The sequence below is a fragment of the Akebia trifoliata genome, chromosome 8 (genome assembly GCF_017979445.1).
Source record: "Akebia trifoliata isolate Shusen 1 chromosome 8, ASM1797944v1, whole genome shotgun sequence".
Lineage (NCBI taxonomy): Eukaryota > Viridiplantae > Streptophyta > Magnoliopsida > Ranunculales > Lardizabalaceae > Akebia > Akebia trifoliata.
The window spans coordinates 42941276-42959740 of record NC_141382.1 but is presented as its reverse complement, the minus strand read 5'-3'; the positions used below and the strand labels follow the sequence as shown (position 1 = coordinate 42959740).

Below are 18465 nucleotides of genomic sequence, written 5' to 3'. Positions count from 1 at the left end.
GATTCTTATAATACATGTGTGTTTGCTTATGCCTCCTACTAGAGTTCTTGTAATGTACAAACATGATGAATGTTTGATTTCTAGTCCAACAATTTAATAAAGTTTGCTGAAGTATCTAAATAATACATATGCATTAACATTCAATACTAAAAAAAGACACATTATTTAGTCCAAGGAATTACCAGTGCATGAAATCAAATAGACCCTCAGCTAAGAGGATAGTCTACGGCTCGAGTTTTGTTTGGAATAGGCCATGCATCACATTGGTTTAGATCTGGGAGTTTTGGATGTGATCAGCCCAGTTGGTTCCAGTAAATTCTTACCCTCTAGTGAGTTAAATAGGAGCATAGGACACCAATCCACAACCCCAAATTCCAGAAGCAATGCAACATAAGTTTACGAGATATTATGCTCAAACGATAGTCTTAATGCATCCAGAATGTCTCTCCTTTTGGTGGGTGGTCATTCATTCAACAATCAGTGTTGTAGAAGGTTGGAAGAGAAATGATGTTCCGACTCTCAGAGTGCTCTGAGTAAACGTTCGAAATGGATTAGGAGATAAATCCAATACTTAAAAGTTAATGATTCTGATTCCCATCATCCCCAAAGGATTCCTTTTCCCTTCGTTAGACAATGCGAATGGCCCATCATTTTGTTCCCTTTCTGACAAGCAAGTGGGGTGAATAATGGGCTAAGTACGTGAGGAGTCTTTGAAGAAAAAATCCTCTTCCTTTGGTATCCGAGTGGTTGATTGAAACAAAGAAAATGCCTCCACTAATGTTGCATTGATATGGGTACAACATGTAAACATACAGTGATAAATTTTATATAATTTTAAAAAGTAAACAATAATACCATTGAAATAAGAATTTCCACTTGGAAAGGGGAGTGCTCATAAGTATGTTTAATTGATATCTTGCAAGTACTAAAATAATACAGAAAGAAGCCTGACATGGTACTTAACGGAACGGATAAGAACCCAGGGAAAAAGGAGATGTTAAAGAGTAGCTTTACCTAAAATGGCAGCACTCCTAAGCCATGGATAGACCACATAATTCAATCCCAACTTGAAGACATCAATAGGTAATAGAGAATGGGGACCAACCTCAACCCAACGATAGAAAGGAGTGATGCTCGCTCGTGAGATATTTCCCTCAATAAAATGACACAAAAGACATCCTCTTTAAGGAGAGATTTATTGTAACAAAGATGGGGAATCAGTGAGTCATCTATTAATACATTGCTCTGTTGCTTAAGAGATTTGGTCTCATTTCCTAGCATTATTCCAAATTTGTGGGGTCTTTCCAAGGTCAGTTTTGTCTCTTTTCCAAGAATGTTATTTATACGTATTCTCCAATAGAAAAACAACCCTATGATCCATACTGCCTTTACTAATTTGCTGGGGAATTTGGAAGGAAAGAAGTAGGAGAATTTTCCAAGGAAAGGAGCAATTATTCAAGATTTGATCTTAGATGTCTTTGGGTTACTAGTTTTTATTTCTTGGTGCAAGCTAAGGAGTTTAAAGACGTGTTTGCTGAAGATACTGTAGATGGGAGTAGTCATGTTCAATGTTAATTAAAATCATTTTCCTTGTACCTAAGGTGTGTTATCTCGACCCCCTATTTTTTTGAATAAAATCATAATTATTAGAAGAAAATGATGACCCTTAGCCTTTCATGATTTAAAACCATGTGATACACAACTAACCACCCACTTTGAGACAAATGACAAAATCATACCCTTAACTTAAACGAAAAATCATCCCCAAACTAAAGAGGTCGTTCTATCTGAGAAACTGAAATTTTTTCACAAAATAAAACTTTAGTCGTAACCAAAGAAACAAAAGAAGTAAAAAAGCAAAGGTAAGTCAATAAAATCTAACTCAAATAAAACAAACAGATCTACCTAAGTATATCTAACAACCATATCCCATCTGAGTGCAAAGTCATTATTAACCATATCCCATCTGAATACAAAGTCATTATTAATTTTTTGTTCTACACATGCAACCTATAAAAAACAAAAAAAACTACCCATTTAACATTATCTCTACTTTCTGTTACTACAAACATTATAAACAAGTAGTTGTTGTGCAAATGAAATCAAAGCAAACATAAAATAAATTGGCAAGACATAACAGGACAAACCAAACATAATATAAGTTTCTGAAGTTGAATTTTCAAATACACATTTTGTATCATATGAATAAAAATCTGACGAGTAGAACCAAACTATTTGTATTGACTTTTGTAGCAACTGAAAATCAGTATATGGTTATTTTGCAGAGAAAAAACTGATAAACTATGACGCTTCATGGCCAACTATTTTGTCACCATGGATAAAACCAGAGGATTACGATTTATGAACTCATTGACAACGGTTCTCAATATCACACCTAAGCTAGCATAGACATATCCCATACTCTGATCATTATTTGCATTTTTTATCATAAAATACAGCACTTGCTCATGAATGACTCAAATAAACTTACCTTTTGTTTGAGCATATCTTTGCACTGCATATGGCGTATCTTATGACAGAGTTCTTGAAGCCTGTCTTCCAGCACCTCTATTTCTTCCACTCTTCCCCGAAAACAATTCAAGAATGTGAATCCTCTACTGTGTTTCTGAATCATAGATCTCTTTCTCAAGTCCTTGATCTTTCTGCAATGGATGTTGCTAGGTGCTATATATAATAATACCTGTAAGTAGTTAATATCAGAAGTATAAAACTGAAACATGTAGAAGGATTTCTAGTGGAAGGCATGATGTACAGAAAGGATGGAACTAGAAAATCCTGTGTGTAATTCTTCAAAGTAAATCATGTTGACTGTTGAGTGTATATTTTCCTCCACTCCCGGGTGTGTCATACCCCAGTTAAACACTGGGGCCCTCTTATATTCATAGTTCTCCCCCTCTCCAACAGATCCGTCCTTTGAAGTAGTTGGTTGGTTAACATGGTATCAGAGTTCTAGGTTCGTATAGGTTATGGGTTCAATTCTTTCCACCCTTATGGGTGAGGTATGGGTGAGAGGGAGTGTTGAGAGTACATTTTCCTCCGCTCTCGGCTATGTCATACCCCAGTTAAGCCCTGTGACCCTCTTATATTCATAGTTCTTCCCCTCTCCAACAGATCGGTCTTTTGGAGTAGTTGTTTCGTTAACAGATCATATGCATACAAAAATAATACATGAGATAAAACATAAACTATTTTTTAGAGAATTACAAACTCATGACCATGTAGCAATGATATGAACAAATGTTAGTATTTGACAGCAATCTGAAGTGCATGAACTAACAATGTGTGCATAAGAAATAAGCAGAATTCCTTAGAGGTTATTTGTTAATACCGAGAAAAAAAGAAGGTAAAAAAATTCCAAGACTACGATTGATGAGAGAACCAACACATGAAAAGTACATTGACAAAGGGTGATGGATCACCAATTCAAAAGTGCACTTACAGTACTTGGAATGCCTTATAATAGACTTTTAAGATAGAAAACATGAACCAGGCTTTCTTCCTAGCGATTTTATACTAATTCTTTGATTACTATTTGTAGAATGCCCAAATTGCAATCTATAGAAAAGAGAAACGGTTGAGGCTTTGCTTACCACCCATACATTGGAAGTGGTACTGTTAGTCACCTTGACTAGAATTTCCTTGAGGTCAGCTACTTGTCAACTACTGCCTTTTCCAAAGTTCAGTTTCCAAAACTTATTTAAGGACTTTTCCTTCTTAAGTCTACTTTTACCCATTGAGAAGCATCATATCATTCTCCTTCAATGGTAGGTCATTACCTAAGTTTTGACAAAGCCCAAATTCAGTGGGTGTGTGACCCAATGTTCGATTGATTTGGACTTCAAACAAAGCCCACTGCTAATTGCAGCCTCAACATCAGAATGTAACCATTACATTGAAACTTCTAACACAATTTTGAGCCACAAAGTAGTAAGATCTCATCAAAAGTCATGAGAAAGACAGAAATATACTAATTAACAACCTATGCTGTGTTGCACAGCAAAACATATGCTATTTGACAACATTGCTCAAGAGAAACATGACAATTAAGATGGACAAAAGAACAAACATAGAAAATAAAAGTAACTTTTCACTAATAAAAACTTCATCACAAGAATGGAAGAGAAAAACTGCTACTATATCAAGTCGAAATGTCACTCACGTTCTATCATAATGCCAAAATCATGAACATTAGACATGGATTTAGAAGACGGGTGGAGCCAGGATTTTGTCTATGTGGGGCAACTAAAATGTTTCTGGGGGCAATCACTGCGGTTTTTTTTTTCCACCGGTGATATCTGTCGGAGTAGCTCAGAAATCATTATGCATTTTAATAATTCGAAAAGCACAAATAAAATAATAACCCTTGAGAAAATGCTCAAAATCACAATATCAAGTAGTGTTCAGGGAATCCAATAATTTGATATCTTGAAGAAGTTTTCATTTTATGAAATTGATTCAATATCACTGTATCTGTGAGGCATAGCTAATCCAACAGGCATTCCTTTATGCATGCTAACCAATGAAAATACTCACCAATAAATCCTCAATAATCCTTCCATCATATACCATTTGATAAGATTGATAAGTGTATGGATGGTGTTTGGAGAAGAAGTGATCTACACAACATGCGCGAGCCTTGTGTTCAGAGCAAACTGGAATCTCTCGAACTAAAATAGTAAACTGATCAGGTCGATGCCTAATACTACGAAGATGATTAATCCTTCTCAACAATATCTCGTTGTACTCCTACAAATTACAAAAAGACATCAGATCTATTAACTGAAGATTAAAATTCAGATGAGAAACGAAGGACAAATTTTTTAGGAGTAGTACTGTAAACCTGAGTAACACCTTAAATACATGTATATGAATTGCTACTTCAATAAAGCAGATGATGCATATACCAAAGAAATCTGAATATAACATGAATAATTGATGTATCTATATAATAAAACACAACTGTAGGGCCCACTTTGCTATAGCTTTGTGGGGGATAAACCTCCCATCTAACTACAGTTTTGTTGGGATAAACGTCCCTTCCTTTTGAGGGGCCCACTCTATTCACTTTATTGCCTTTCTTTCTCATCCCTTCAACATTTTTGTCTTTCCTTTCCTCCCCCTTTTCTTTTTTAAATAATCTTATTCCAATTTTACTATCTTTCCTCTTTCACCCCATTTTTCAAGAATACCCTTCTAACTTTACCATCTTTCATCTTTTACCCCTTTAACCCCTTTAACCCCAAAGAGAATGCATGTGCCCCTTTACCCCCTTCCTTAATAAAACCTCTCTAACTTTATTGTTTTTTTCTTTTTTACCTCCTTAACCCCAAAGAGGATGCCAATGTCATAGGCACGGGCAAACTCTAGCATATACATATATATATATATATATGTGTGTGTGTGTGTGTGTGTGTGTGTGTGTGCATATAGATTAGAAAAAAATTTCTAGTTAAGAGAAACTCAAGGGAATATCTCAACCCCCCCCCCCCTCCAAAAAAAAAAAAAAAAAAAAAAGAAAAAAGAAAAAAAGAAAAGAAAAAAAGAAGAGAATATTATGACGATTCCAAAGTTAAGTGACCAAATTCCAAACTCAGCAAAAGAAAATTAAATTGAACAACATCCATAACTTCAAAGTTCCAAGTTTCAATCCTTCGAACAAAAAACAACATTTAAAGTGTAACAAGTACTCTAATTAAAAAACATAACACCACTTTAATATCAGAAGAAGTAGAGGAATAGGTTCAGCACAGAGACATAAAAATAGGGAAGAAACAGAAAATTAATTATAGAAAGAAATGATGAGCCAGAGGTCGCTGGATTTGAAAATTGTAAGAATTTTTTTATTATTTTTAATAAGCTAAATCATGAGATTTTTATTGCCTATATGAGTAAGAACTAAACATTGAACCTATATGCCTACATTAGTGAAAGGTCTTTACTAAAAGCCTCAAGAAATGTTTCGACCCTCTCCCTAAGGTGAGCCTCAATCAAGTCTTAAGCTTCCAACGCCTTTAAAAACATTTCTTTTTTTTTTACAAGATTAGTTGAAAGGCATTATAATAGTGCTTTCCTCTCATTTCAAGGTAAACCTTCTCTTTAGATGAGCATATGAGACCTTTTTTCCCTTATCTAATAGTTTATAACTAGCAATAAAATATTTTTATATGTATTTTGACTTTATGCCACTTACACTAGGGTTGGTTTCTCTGCCCTTGTTTTTGAGATAATTTGGCATATTTCAAGTGTGATAAAACATATTGTTTGGGTTAATATTTTCCATACATAGGATGATAATGTGAATGCAATGTTGTGCCCTTCAGTGAACAGACCAACAACTTCATGTATGGAGTAACCTTTCATAGAACTTTTGGCATTCTTCCTAATCCAGCTCAAAAGATTGGCATAGAACCATTGGTCAGTGCCAAATATTAAAACTAGTGTGCAACTTGGGTAAGGTATAATGTGGTCGACATCATTCCACCATTCACTTTTAACATGCACTAATGAGAAGCCATATATTACCCCAATTCTAATTTGGCAGAGACTCGGAGAGAATTTTTTTTGCCTATTTCTTTTCATGTTGATGATGTGCACATGAAATTGAACAACTCTATAGTTTCATACAACATTCTTTAGGTGTGCATCAAAACAGTTTTATTGGATTGGGCCATAAGGATAGATCAAATTGTCTCTAGTAACATCATAAAAAGAAAAATTTACTGCTAAAGCCTCTCTTTGTCGCTAAAGCACACAAAAAACATGTTGCAACACAAAGAGAATCTGCATTTTAAGATGGGAACTGAAAGATACTACAGATATGTAAGAAACTATATGAAAACAATATTTATAAGAAGTAGACAACTAAACAAATAGTGGATCGTTGCAGAAGCTCTTTTTTCATATCAGCAACCATAGTGTTCAACATGTTCAAGCTCTTTTCAAATGTTTTGAGGTAATGTAGGGGGAGGAACGGGTCATAACAAAGAAGCCATTGAAGAGAATTGGGTAAATGAAAACGCTATAGAAAAGGAACCATTGTGGAAAAACAAATTGCCTTATATTGAAAGGTTCAAAATTTTGATTACGAAGCAACTTGGCAATTTCAAACAATCCATCATTACAAAATTTACCATTTCCCGGAAAAATCAACTGGCACAAAGTAGTTTCCAAGTGAAAAGATTCACCTTATACAACAGGTATAGTCCATAGAAAGATACAATGCATAAGCATGAAAAATGCACCCAAAGCCTGTAAAATAAGAAAGGATCCTGTAAGTATTTACAGATGTAATTTTTTTCAAGATGAAAATCCTAACTTATGTGCAATAAATAATTGAATATAATTTAAAATGGTACCAAAAGAAAGGGAAAGAATATCCATGATTCCTTCTTTTCAGTCCAAAAACAATTTTTTACAGTATATAAAAGTAAATATGTTCTGAATTTTGTGTGTTCCATGCAATGCAAACCTGAAAAGGGTTGCACAAGTATTGATTAAAAACTTCTAAAGACAACTCTCTAACATATCAACTCTGATAAAAATATAAAAAGTTGTTTTCCACCTGCTCAAACTCATAGATAACCATTATAGTGAACTATCACAACATTGAATTTTCTTTTACATAGGATGTATTTTTCTATAGAAATGCAAATCCTTGGTGTCGCTCATATCTCTAGAAACTTCATAATGGACTTGCTCATAAGTGCGGAAACATGAACCATTCACCATGTTATTTCCCCGCTCATCTAATTCTTCATAACATCAAATACATGAATAATGACATGAAAAAAAATTGTTCATGTGAAATTAAAAAAGAAAAAAAGAACATGTATATGCAGTTTGTTTGAACCTTTTTTAACTAGCTATGAACAAAGGATTAAAATCCCGTCTCGAGGCATAGTGTTCTAAAGGGCGGAGCCAGGATTTTGTCCACATGGGGGCAACTAAGACTGTTACAAACTTCAAAAAAAATTGTGGGGGCAATAGGGGAAAATTTTATTTTCCACCGCTGTTATATGTCATAGTAGTAGTATATATATATCCTTGTAGTTTATAGAAATTCTTGTGGGGGCAAATGCCCCCATTGCCCTCACCAAAATCAGACCCTGAGCGTTCTGGTCAGGGGAAGAAAAAAAAATTGAGATTATCTCAACCAAACTATTCTGAGATAATCCAAAACATCCCAAAATATTCATGATTTTGAATCAATATTTCATTTGAGTCTTGGCTAAAACATTCTAAGATGGTACAAAATTTTAAACCATGTTGTGAAAACTGAATGAATCAACACCAGTGTGGGACCATCTACTCCAAAAGGTTTGAAAAAAAATGAATTTCACCACTCATTTGTGACCATTGTTTGTAAATGTTTACTTAGTCTCATATAAAAAACAGAAAGCTTCACCTGTTGGAGCCCCTCTCAATATTAGAAATTGTAAAAGAATCCATGGAATGAGATATCCTGGTTCTAGATTGACCTTGCTGGCTGGTATAATTGACTGGGAGAAGTATCACCAATCCGATAACAGAGCAAACCACAAAAAATTTGATACTGCAATAAAAAGGACACTTTGGTGAAACACCAGATAACAAAAAATAAGCGTCACTATAATTTCATTAATGTGGAAACTTCATAGAAACATATTCTCCTGTATGAATGGTTGCAAAACCTGGTTTACATATCAGATTGGGTTCTGACAAGTCGGTTGGACTCCGTCAATCCAATCCAATGCAGGCAAATCAAACTCTCCCAACCCAGTTCAAACCAGATTTGACATAAAGTGAACAACATATCTAAATAAATTGTTGTTTTTTCTTTCTTTATTTATTTATTTATAAAATGAATTAATCGATGCTACAATCACAAAATCTCCTTTCATATTAAACACAAACATTTAAAATCTTAAAAATCATTAATGCATCAAAAAAATATCATAACCGGCTATTTTTTTTTTTTCAAAAACTCAGTCTTTAGATGAGTCAATTAGGCTACCGATTCACTGTGGAAACTGGCTCGGTGGCCTGCGAGTCTGCTCGCCTAGAACTTGGAAAATCTTAAAAAAAAGAAAAAAATGTTAATTTCTTCAGGAGATCAAGGCCAGTTGTAACTTAATATTCTCGATTTTGAAATTTAACCTAATAATCGGAAAAAAAAAAACAGAAACAGTGCAACAATGGAAATGCTCATAAAAGATCGAGAAGAAGAAGAAAAGAGAATCTCACCCAAGTTTGAAGAGTCGGATGACGACGAGAGCATCGAGACCGCTATTTTGCAGGATTTCTTCTTCAGAAACCCTGAAAGCGCGTGAAATCCAAGAGATCGAAGGGAGAAAACTGGAGAGAGAGAAAGATAGATCAAAAGAGATGTGGTGGTCTAGTGCGGAGAGGCGACGAGCGTAGTAAACTAAGGCATTTGAGGGACGTTTCTTCAAAATGGAGAAAAATGAGAGAATAAAGATCGCCAAGCCTATGTTAATGGCGGCCGAAGCAAGTAGACTATGAGCGTTCATCTCTGATTCTGAAACAGAGAGAGAAGAAGAAGAAGAAGAAGTAGAAGTAGACGTTGGTGCAGAGTGCCACCTTTGATGCTACGTGGCTTAATGGCATGCAATGAGGCCGTTATGAGTAGTGTAACTGTCCACTGTACGGATAATTGCATGAAATGGGTCGGATCTAAGTTATATTTGAATCCAGTAGTGCGTTGAATTGAGTATTGACCCAGATTTTGAAAAAAGGTTCGGGTCAGATTGGTATAATTAGATCCGAATCCAATTAGTTCAAATTGAGTCCTGATTGTCTGATGCCCTCCCTAACATGGCTTGGGCTAGAGTGATGAATCTTTCCTCGGGATACACAACTACACACATGGGGATGTATAGTTGTGTATCTTAAGGAAAAATATCTATGATTCTGACACAAGTCACGTAAGGGTGTGTGTGGGAGTTTGCATCAAAGGGTGCTTCAAAAAGTCATTATTAAAAATAATGATTTTAAGACACCCCCACCAGACACATGCCCCTCCCATAGGTGACACAGGCTAGAATCATAGATTTCTTTTTTAAGATGTACAACGGCACATATTTATGAAGATGTGAAATTGTGTAACTTGAGGAAAAAATCTATGGCTCTAGCCTATGTCATGTCAAGGAGCATGTGTCAGAGGGGAGGGGGAGGGGGAGGGGGAGGGGGCGGCGGGCGGCGTCAAAAAACCACAAATCTTATTCTTATCTTTACTAGGCAAACTTAACGAGATTAATTGATGATTGTAGTTGACAAAATGAATTTTGAACCTAGGAAAAGCGATTAACTTTCACAAATTTTAACTGACCTTATACGTCGGGCATGGATGTGTGTTCAGATAAACTTGAAGATTTTCTCAGGAGGGAATCAATATCCTAAAAACCTTTCATCTACAGTTTTATTCCACCATTGAATAATCGATGTCTGTTCCAATAATAATTATCATTATCCCCAAAGTAATAGGTAAGTGTACATGTCACCTGTCACATAAATGATACAAGTCGAGAAATATATGATATGAAAATTATACATGAAAGAATTTGTGTGTGTGTGTGTGGAAATAGGACAATTGAGAAACAATAGGCAATTGACTTCAAATTCCCAACGACTTTGGAGTATATAGCATCAACCAATCCATGGGCGGACCTAGTAAGGAGCAAGTGGGGACAATTGCCCCCACTCAATAATTTTTTTTTGTCTTTGTATTTATATTTTAATTTTAGATAACCCTCTTAAAAAATAAGGAATGTCCCATTTGCCCCCCCCTCCCTCACGTTGGTCCAATTTGTGCCCCTCCCCCTTAATTTTTTTGAAGATGAGTTCTTCTCTCATAGACTAATTGAAAATGGCTTAAATACTATTTTCTTCATTCTCTAACAAAAATCTTGGAATTTTCTCATAAAAAATCATTTAATTTCAAGCTCTTTAACCTTATCATTAATTATAGTTTGCCATCCAAGAGCATGAAAGTCTCTTTCTCTCTCTCTCTCTAAATTGAGGTATCCAGGCCTTTACGAACTTCCAACTAATCCAGACTGCACATGTAGTCCCCTCCCCCTCACACACACTAGGTAATTTTTGGGATAAACCTAAGGGGCGATTTGAACTCAATAGCTTTGTTTCTAGAGATGTGGTATTGGCCATCTCACCAACCTTTAGATGGTTACTTGTATGCTTATTTTGCTTGCATGATTATCATTGTCAACCAAAAAAGACGAATGTCCCATGAAATGTGTCCAAAGATGACAAACTCTTTTCCAACTCAATTTGGGATCTTAGTGATTTTGACTGAAGGTGAGGTCATTTTTAAGAGGAGTTAAAATTTTAAGCACTTAAATATAATAAATTATATAATCTATATAATAAAACATAATAGTGGGTCATATTCTTTCTGTCTCAAAATTTATACCCATAAATATTAGAATAGAGGACAAGTTTTAGTTTGTTATCTTTTCTTTTCTTCTTTTCAAAAATACACCTAACTTTATTCTCTTTCTTTTTATACTATTTTTCAATATCAGCCCTCAAATTTTATTGTCTTTCCTTTTTTATTACCTTAACCTCAAATATTTTTTAATAACCCTCCAACTTTATTATTTTTTCCTTGTACACTCTTAACCCCAAAGAGGATGGCCGTACTGTAGGCACGAGCAAACTCTAGTAATGTAACAAGTTGAGAACATAATAGTAGGATTAATTGCTCAAAATGCATTGAAGGTGTGATCTGCCTTGAATCAAATTTTCTTTTTTTATTTCATTTTTTATGTTTTCTTTTGGATCTAAACATATCACATCACAAACCTATTGTAATAGTTTTGTGTGTGTGTGTGTGTGTGAGAGAGAGAGAGAGAGAGAGAGAGGTCCATCCCTATCCCTACTTACTTGGCATGTGTGATTTTTGGGATTATTGCATGTATCAGGGGATTTGGGCGAGATATATTGCTCTAAGTGGTCAGTTGCCTCACCCTTGCTAATTGGGCCTTGGGTTCAGAACCCCATCATAAAAAATAAAAAAAATAGCTACAAAATCTTAAAGGTGTATAATCAAATCCAATTTGCCAATAATAAAATATGTTGGAAATTTATTTTCATTAAAGCATGTACAAACACATTTGCATATAAAATGACACATTCATGAATGTAAGAATAGTTTCCTTTGGTGATAACTTAAGGTAAAACCGATTAAGATAGTTTGATTATGAGCAACAAAGGTAATTCTTCCTACTTCTCGAGGTATAATGATAGCCAAGAAACTCGACTAGAAGGAATCAGGAAAGAAATTATGTTCTTCACTACTTATGATGACCATATAAGTTGAGATTACGTAAGATCAAGAAAAAGGCCAAAAAGAATATGGATTGAGTCAGCTCGAGCAGATATGGCCTTACATGAATTAACATAAGCCATGATTCTAGACAATTGAGTGGAGTGGCAAAATTTGTGCTGGCATAAGGCCTTGATGATGGTGATACAGGTCACACATGAGACCAGAGCTGCTCAAGTCACAAATAGTAGATTTCAACATTACAAAATGAGCGTGACACCCCATTACCAGAAAACTGCAATAAATTTGTAACAAAATTCTTCGAATTCTTCGTCACTGTTTTGACAAGTAGAAAATCCATAACATGCACAAAACCTGCTGAATTCAACCATAAAACCTGTTCCCTATACATGACAAGATCCTCAGCGAAATATAAATCTCTACAAGTGCCGATGGGTCTCTTCTCTTTCCCACAACTATCTTTTGCAACTCAACATATTAAGCATACCAACCACTAAAACAAGCAACCCTGAAAGCTTCATTCATAAGCATCACCATGCATTATGACAAGTTAAAATGTTGTCATGTCCGTGACCTCCTCTCGAAGATATCACACAAATAATTGATCTATATTTTGAAGATTTCCAATTCATAAGAGCCCTGACTCATTATTGTAGAATCCATTACGACCTGAATTCATAGTGGGGGATCATTGACTGGTAACTTGATTCTTGAAATTTTCGGTGTGTTTTCACATTACCCTTTAATTTGATGAAATGGTTCAACGTAGCCAGCTATTACAGCTCTTGTCTTCTTAAGCAAGTTTCCTCAGAAGCTTCCACATCTTCCTCATCATGCTTCAGTGATTCCCCATTTCCATTACAGAGTCGGGTCGACAGAGATGGGGATACTGGTATACCATTATCTGCATAATCATGGGAGTCCCATATGTGAGACATTAAGTAAAAAAAAAATTCTTAGTTTATACAAAATTCAATAAATTTATCATATCTAAGGGGGAAGGAAGAAATTTATCAAGCACCTCTAAAGGAGGAACTTTTATCGAAGTCTTTTGTTACATGTAATAAGATGGTCCCAGAGAGCACAACAATAAAGCCGCATATTTCAGATACAATGCTCCCTCCACTTTGGCCATCCCAATCCTGGAATGAATTACAAGAAAATGAGGAAGAAACCACACGATCATTTTTTTAGAACACTTTAGATTCTCACAACGAATTTTTTATAACACAGAAACAACTAAATTAAAATATTGAATGACTGCACCCCGGGCCCCTTCCCATTTCTTCTTCTGTCTCCGAGGTCCATTCATTTGGGTTTCTACTAAGGTGAGAAAGCACTATTAGCTCAAAGGAGGATAGGTTATGAGACAGAGTGATCAAGGAACAAATATAAGGTCAACAGCTCCCTTCTTTCTCTTCTTTGTTCCTTTCATTTCAGAACCCTTTTTAGGTGTCTATATCCATATTTGACGTGTTAAATATAATTTCATTAATAAATGTTGTAAAATGTTGGGGGGAGGGGGAATATAAATTCCAGCCAGTCCAACATTTTTTTCTTTTGGAAATTAGTGTATACATGTCACTGATGTTGGTCATATGAGATAATAAGATGATGGGCTTGACTTGGTCAGCTTCATTTTGGAAATATGCTATGTTAAATTCTTTTAAAATGTGGTGTTTCCATCAACATGATGCTGTTAGTGAATAAAATTTAACAAAATAATACCTTGAACATTTATTTTATTAACAACGGGATAAAAAACAGCAAACAGGAGAGTCGAGCCGACCAACCCCAAAAAAGAAAAACACAAGAAACAAAAAGGAAACGAACACAAAACACCAAGCTAAGCCTCAGATAGATTACAATACCTTGAACATTATGACACTTGCAAGGATTGTGAGTGTTGTGAACATGACATAATATATAGGAGATACAACTGCAGTGTTGAAGGTGTCAAGAGCCTGAAACAATGGAGTGTGGTTATTTAAAGAGCAATTCAAATTAGCGAGTATAAGCTTCTTGGATATATGTATAACTTTGGAAATTCTGAAATTGCAACATCCTTCAGATAAAGAAGAGAGAAAAATAATAAGAAAGGGAGACCTTGAAAATGCAATAAAAAGTCCTTAAGTTATCAGAAAAATGCAACAAGGGCCAAGTTAGTAAGTCAATTAATTCAACCGTTCATGTGAGAAATGTAGACGGACAACATGCCGTCTTTAAGAAAATATTAGCTGGTCATGCTAACAAAGATGAGATGCTGAGATGGACAAGAGGAAAGTCTAGGAAAGATAAAATTAGATATGAATGCACTCTGGAAAATTTAGGAGTAGCTCCAATAGGAGATAAACTAAGACAGACAATTGAGATGGTATGGGCATGTTCAAACAAGGCTGATTACAGCCCCACTTAGAAAGAATATACGAGTTAAAGGTTCTAAAAGAGCGAGGAATGTTCAAAAGAATGTAGATTGAGATAGTGAAAGTGGATATGACCACACTTTCAATAACAAAAGATATGGATTTGGACAAAATTGAAGAACAGGATTCGTCTAGCCGACCCCAAATTTTTGGGATAAGGCTTTGATGACATCATGGGAGGGCTGAAAGACATTGAAAACATTCTGAAACCTAACAAACCATTTAATTCCAAGCATAACAGAGCAACAGATAATAGTAACCTGTCACTAACCTTGTTGAGATAATTCATTTGAGTGATGACACATGTAACCACTACTGACATAAAAAACCATGTCTCTGGGTAGATTAACTGATTCACACCCTCGAATGTCAGTTTCAGAGAAGTGCCCAATGCTTTGACACTCATCACCTGGACAGTAAACAAAACCTTCTAAGTACCAAAAGACGCAACTAGGAAGTATGATTGTTCAGTTAAGTTAAATATGGTCAAGAAGCAATAAGAGAGTTAACAAGAATAAAAAAATCCAGAAAGAAAAAGGTAATCCATTACATAAAGCAGAATAATAACTTCTCTTGAGCTTACCAATACCCGAAAAAACTTGATGATTTGCAAATGACCCATTCAAGCCCATCATTTGACACGACAAGTTAACCCATCTAGGTCACTAGGATTGTTTAAAGTGGAGACTAAGTTTTTGAACATTGGAGTCCTTAGATAAGAAAAACTAGAAAATTATTTGTTAAAAAAAAAAAAACTTACAGAAAGGGAGCCCATCAAAGAACATATCCCCGTGAAAACCAGTACATTCGTATGCCCATATATCGGAGCAAAATGGAAGGCCAGAATGAAAACCAACATGATAACTGATGCCACATAAAGCAAAAAAGCTGGAAATGGAATGAGAAATATGGTCAATCACTAATAGAGTAAATATATTGGAAGAAGCGACCGAGTATATATGCAATTTCTGACCTTTTTGAGTAGCCATACTCCATATTTCCTGAACAGAAGTGATTGCACGCTCCTGTGGTGCATGGATGACAATTATGATGGAACCAGTGATGCACATCACACAACCCAAAATCCCAAGTTTGTGTAACCTCTCCTTCAAGATAAAGTGTGCCAATACCGCACTACCACATACCAACCAAGCCATTATAAATAAGTTAAACACCGTCAGATGATATTAGGAACTTAGGAAATATATCGTGTGAATATAAAAAATGTTAAGGAAGTACCTAACAATTATACTTAATGCGCCAAGAGGGGTAACAAGAACTGCAGGGGCAAAGGCATAAGCAACGAAATTGGCAACCTCCCCGATAATCACTAGTTCAGATACCATACAACAAGAGATCAAGAAAGATCTAGATCCAGTTAGTACAACACCAAGCCCCGTGTAATCAAAGTTTGGTTTCTCAGTACCCAAACCAACCCAAAATCATAAAATACTATCGCAAATACATATTAAATGGAAAGGCCTCATTATTTAAATAAATCATATTAAAGCCAGTTGATACAATAGAGTTACGTCAAATAAGTATCGGAGTCCACAATTTATGACTCGTTCAAGGCTAGATGAAAGCACATTTGAAGAACCTATCAGAAAGGGTTAGTCATCATGACTAGATTTTGGGATAGATGATAAATCAACTGAAGGAAATAGGCAAAAGCACAAGTAGATCTTCAGGGCGGTCCAACCTAGAATAAAGGTTGTGGAAACAATATAAAACAAAGATGGAACAACATGTAACATTGGAAGATTGGTATTGATTTTCCAAAATTTGAAGTGAATCCAGATGGATGGGTCTACTAAGCCTCTAAAACTGTGTTGTTGAAAAATATAAGTCCAACAAGCAGATGGAGAATGTGTTGAATGATCCAATAAAGGAGCACACAACAAAAATAACGTGTAAAGGCGAGAGGTGGAGGCAACATTGCTTTTAGTACCATGCTAGTAATGTTTTGTTCGTATGGATAACCACATGTTTCTCTACTATGAGATCGACATATGTGATAGATAATAAAAATATTTTCCAACACAAGGTTTAGTTCTACAGCTTATTTTTGAGATTCATTTGCACACTCAGGTTTTTAGAAGGAAAAGGAAGTAGATTGGCCACCTCTGATGAAGTAGTTGAAAGCTAGAACCTTGGGGAAAAGATTAATTCCAAGGGAGGTGGAATAATACTGTCCTCTTCTTTTAATTGTTTTTTTTTTTTTAGTTTCCTATTTTAATTGGGTTCTCCATTCTTAATAATAGGCAGGGTTGGTTGGTTTATGACCCTTGCAGTGGTCTAGGAAGACTAATCCCATTTAAGGGATCAATCTGAGTTCTTTTCATCCACATATTAGATTCAGACTAAAGCAACTTGATATGATAGGGTCATACTATCAAATCATTGTAACCAAGTGTGGATTCGACAATTATTTGGCAGGGCCTCAATTTGGTCTAATTCATATAAACATGGGATGGGAATTATACAAATGATGTTTTTAGGTTTCTTCCCAAAACCCATCAACTTCAACCTCCCTAAAGGTCTTGTTCTTGACATTTGAAGGTGAAATCTTGAGGTTCAAGTGGGCTATTAATCAGCATCTTGCCTATAAATTCATTGATTCACTGGTCCCTTATTCAGAGATTTTTTTTCCGAATTTTCAGAAAAACTCACCAAATTTTATGACAGTGATCAGAATAACATAAAACTCCTGATCAAAGAAGGGCAAACATAGGTAAACTAGGATTAACACCGAAAGCTAATTATCATCGTTTGGAAACAACATAAAAAAGGAAACTAAGATTTCAATTTGGAAGTACAGAGTAAGAACCTGAATTCAAATCCAGTATAAATCATACCAATTCATATTCTAGAATAAAAAATCATCAGACACTAAAGAGATCCAATCACGAAGATAATTGAGCACCAAAACCTATAATCACATAAAACTAAACATGGAAAAATTATTAAAGAAACTAAAAATAGATTTAAAGCTCTTAAAAGAGAAAAAAGATAGTTTCACTTACTGGTGATCATGCCTGTCCACCAGAGAGGCTCTAGAAGATAAGAGTGCCCAGCAATACCTAATTTTTATTTTTATTTTTGAAATTAACAGAAAACCATTTCATAAAATAAAAAACCCATTGCGTCAAAATCAAAAATAAAAAAATAAAAAAATAAAAAAATAAAAAAATTTGAATCAAAACCAACCTGCTCGGATTCCAGAAGTAGCAGCAGCCCTTCTTAGGCCTTTCTTCTTTATTATGAAACTAGCCCCTATAAATCCACTTGAGAGAAGAGCCAAAACAAAACCTTTCACGTTATCTCCAGAGAAATCCATCTCAGATTCTCTCTCCTTCTCTTCATCGAAAGTCCATCAAAAGGTTCAGATCACCATCTCCTTCAATATCGTTTTTAATGAAACAGCTTTTGTAATTAGTGAATCCCCATACAATACAAACAAAGTACTTTATAGGCCCACCAATGAGTGTGCATCTCAATTGGGTCAATGGGTATCCAATTAACCCAATTTGTATATGATACCGAACAGGTCCGAATCCAGAGGCTGTCTTTGGATCGGGTACGGATAAGTCAGGTCGATTTGGATCCAGAATTAATCCCATAAGAATATGATCCAAGCAGTTTTATTGGATCTCAAAAATCCGATCTAATAATAATTGGATATGGTATCAGATTAAATCCGATTTGATACACAAA

General features: G+C 35.2%; 2 protein-coding genes across 4 annotated transcripts in view; both read right to left on the bottom strand.

The window, feature by feature from the left end:
* Positions 1-9554, bottom strand: part of LOC147396967 (Early-responsive to dehydration stress protein (ERD4)) — a 38462-nt gene extending 28908 nt beyond the window's left edge. For 2 of the 3 annotated variants that reach the window (XM_086452311.1, XM_086452312.1), the window contains exons 1-5: positions 9244-9554; positions 8426-8572; positions 7206-7269; positions 4555-4767; positions 2492-2701 (exon numbers count right to left, since the gene is read on the bottom strand). In XM_086452311.1, coding sequence (XP_086308437.1) covers positions 2492-2701; positions 4555-4767; positions 7206-7269; positions 8426-8572; positions 9244-9530 — 921 coding nt within the window. In that variant the 5' untranslated portion in view covers positions 9531-9554. Of the gene's footprint in view, positions 1-2491; positions 2702-4554; positions 4768-7151; positions 7270-8425; positions 8573-9243 lie in introns of those variants that run through there. The other variant, XM_086452313.1, reaches the window with a different exon arrangement.
* A 3051-nt stretch (positions 9555-12605) lies between these two features.
* LOC147396966 (putative magnesium transporter NIPA6) lies at positions 12606-18185 on the bottom strand. The gene is made up of 9 exons (XM_086452310.1): positions 17959-18185; positions 17775-17831; positions 15988-16078; positions 15722-15882; positions 15509-15636; positions 15020-15157; positions 14197-14289; positions 13347-13467; positions 12606-13229 (listed from the first exon to the last, which is right to left on the bottom strand). Exons 1-9 carry the CDS (start codon positions 18086-18088, stop codon positions 13102-13104), a joined length of 1047 nt encoding a protein of 348 aa, XP_086308436.1. The 5' UTR covers positions 18089-18185; the 3' UTR covers positions 12606-13101.
* Positions 18186-18465: the final 280 nt, after the last annotated feature.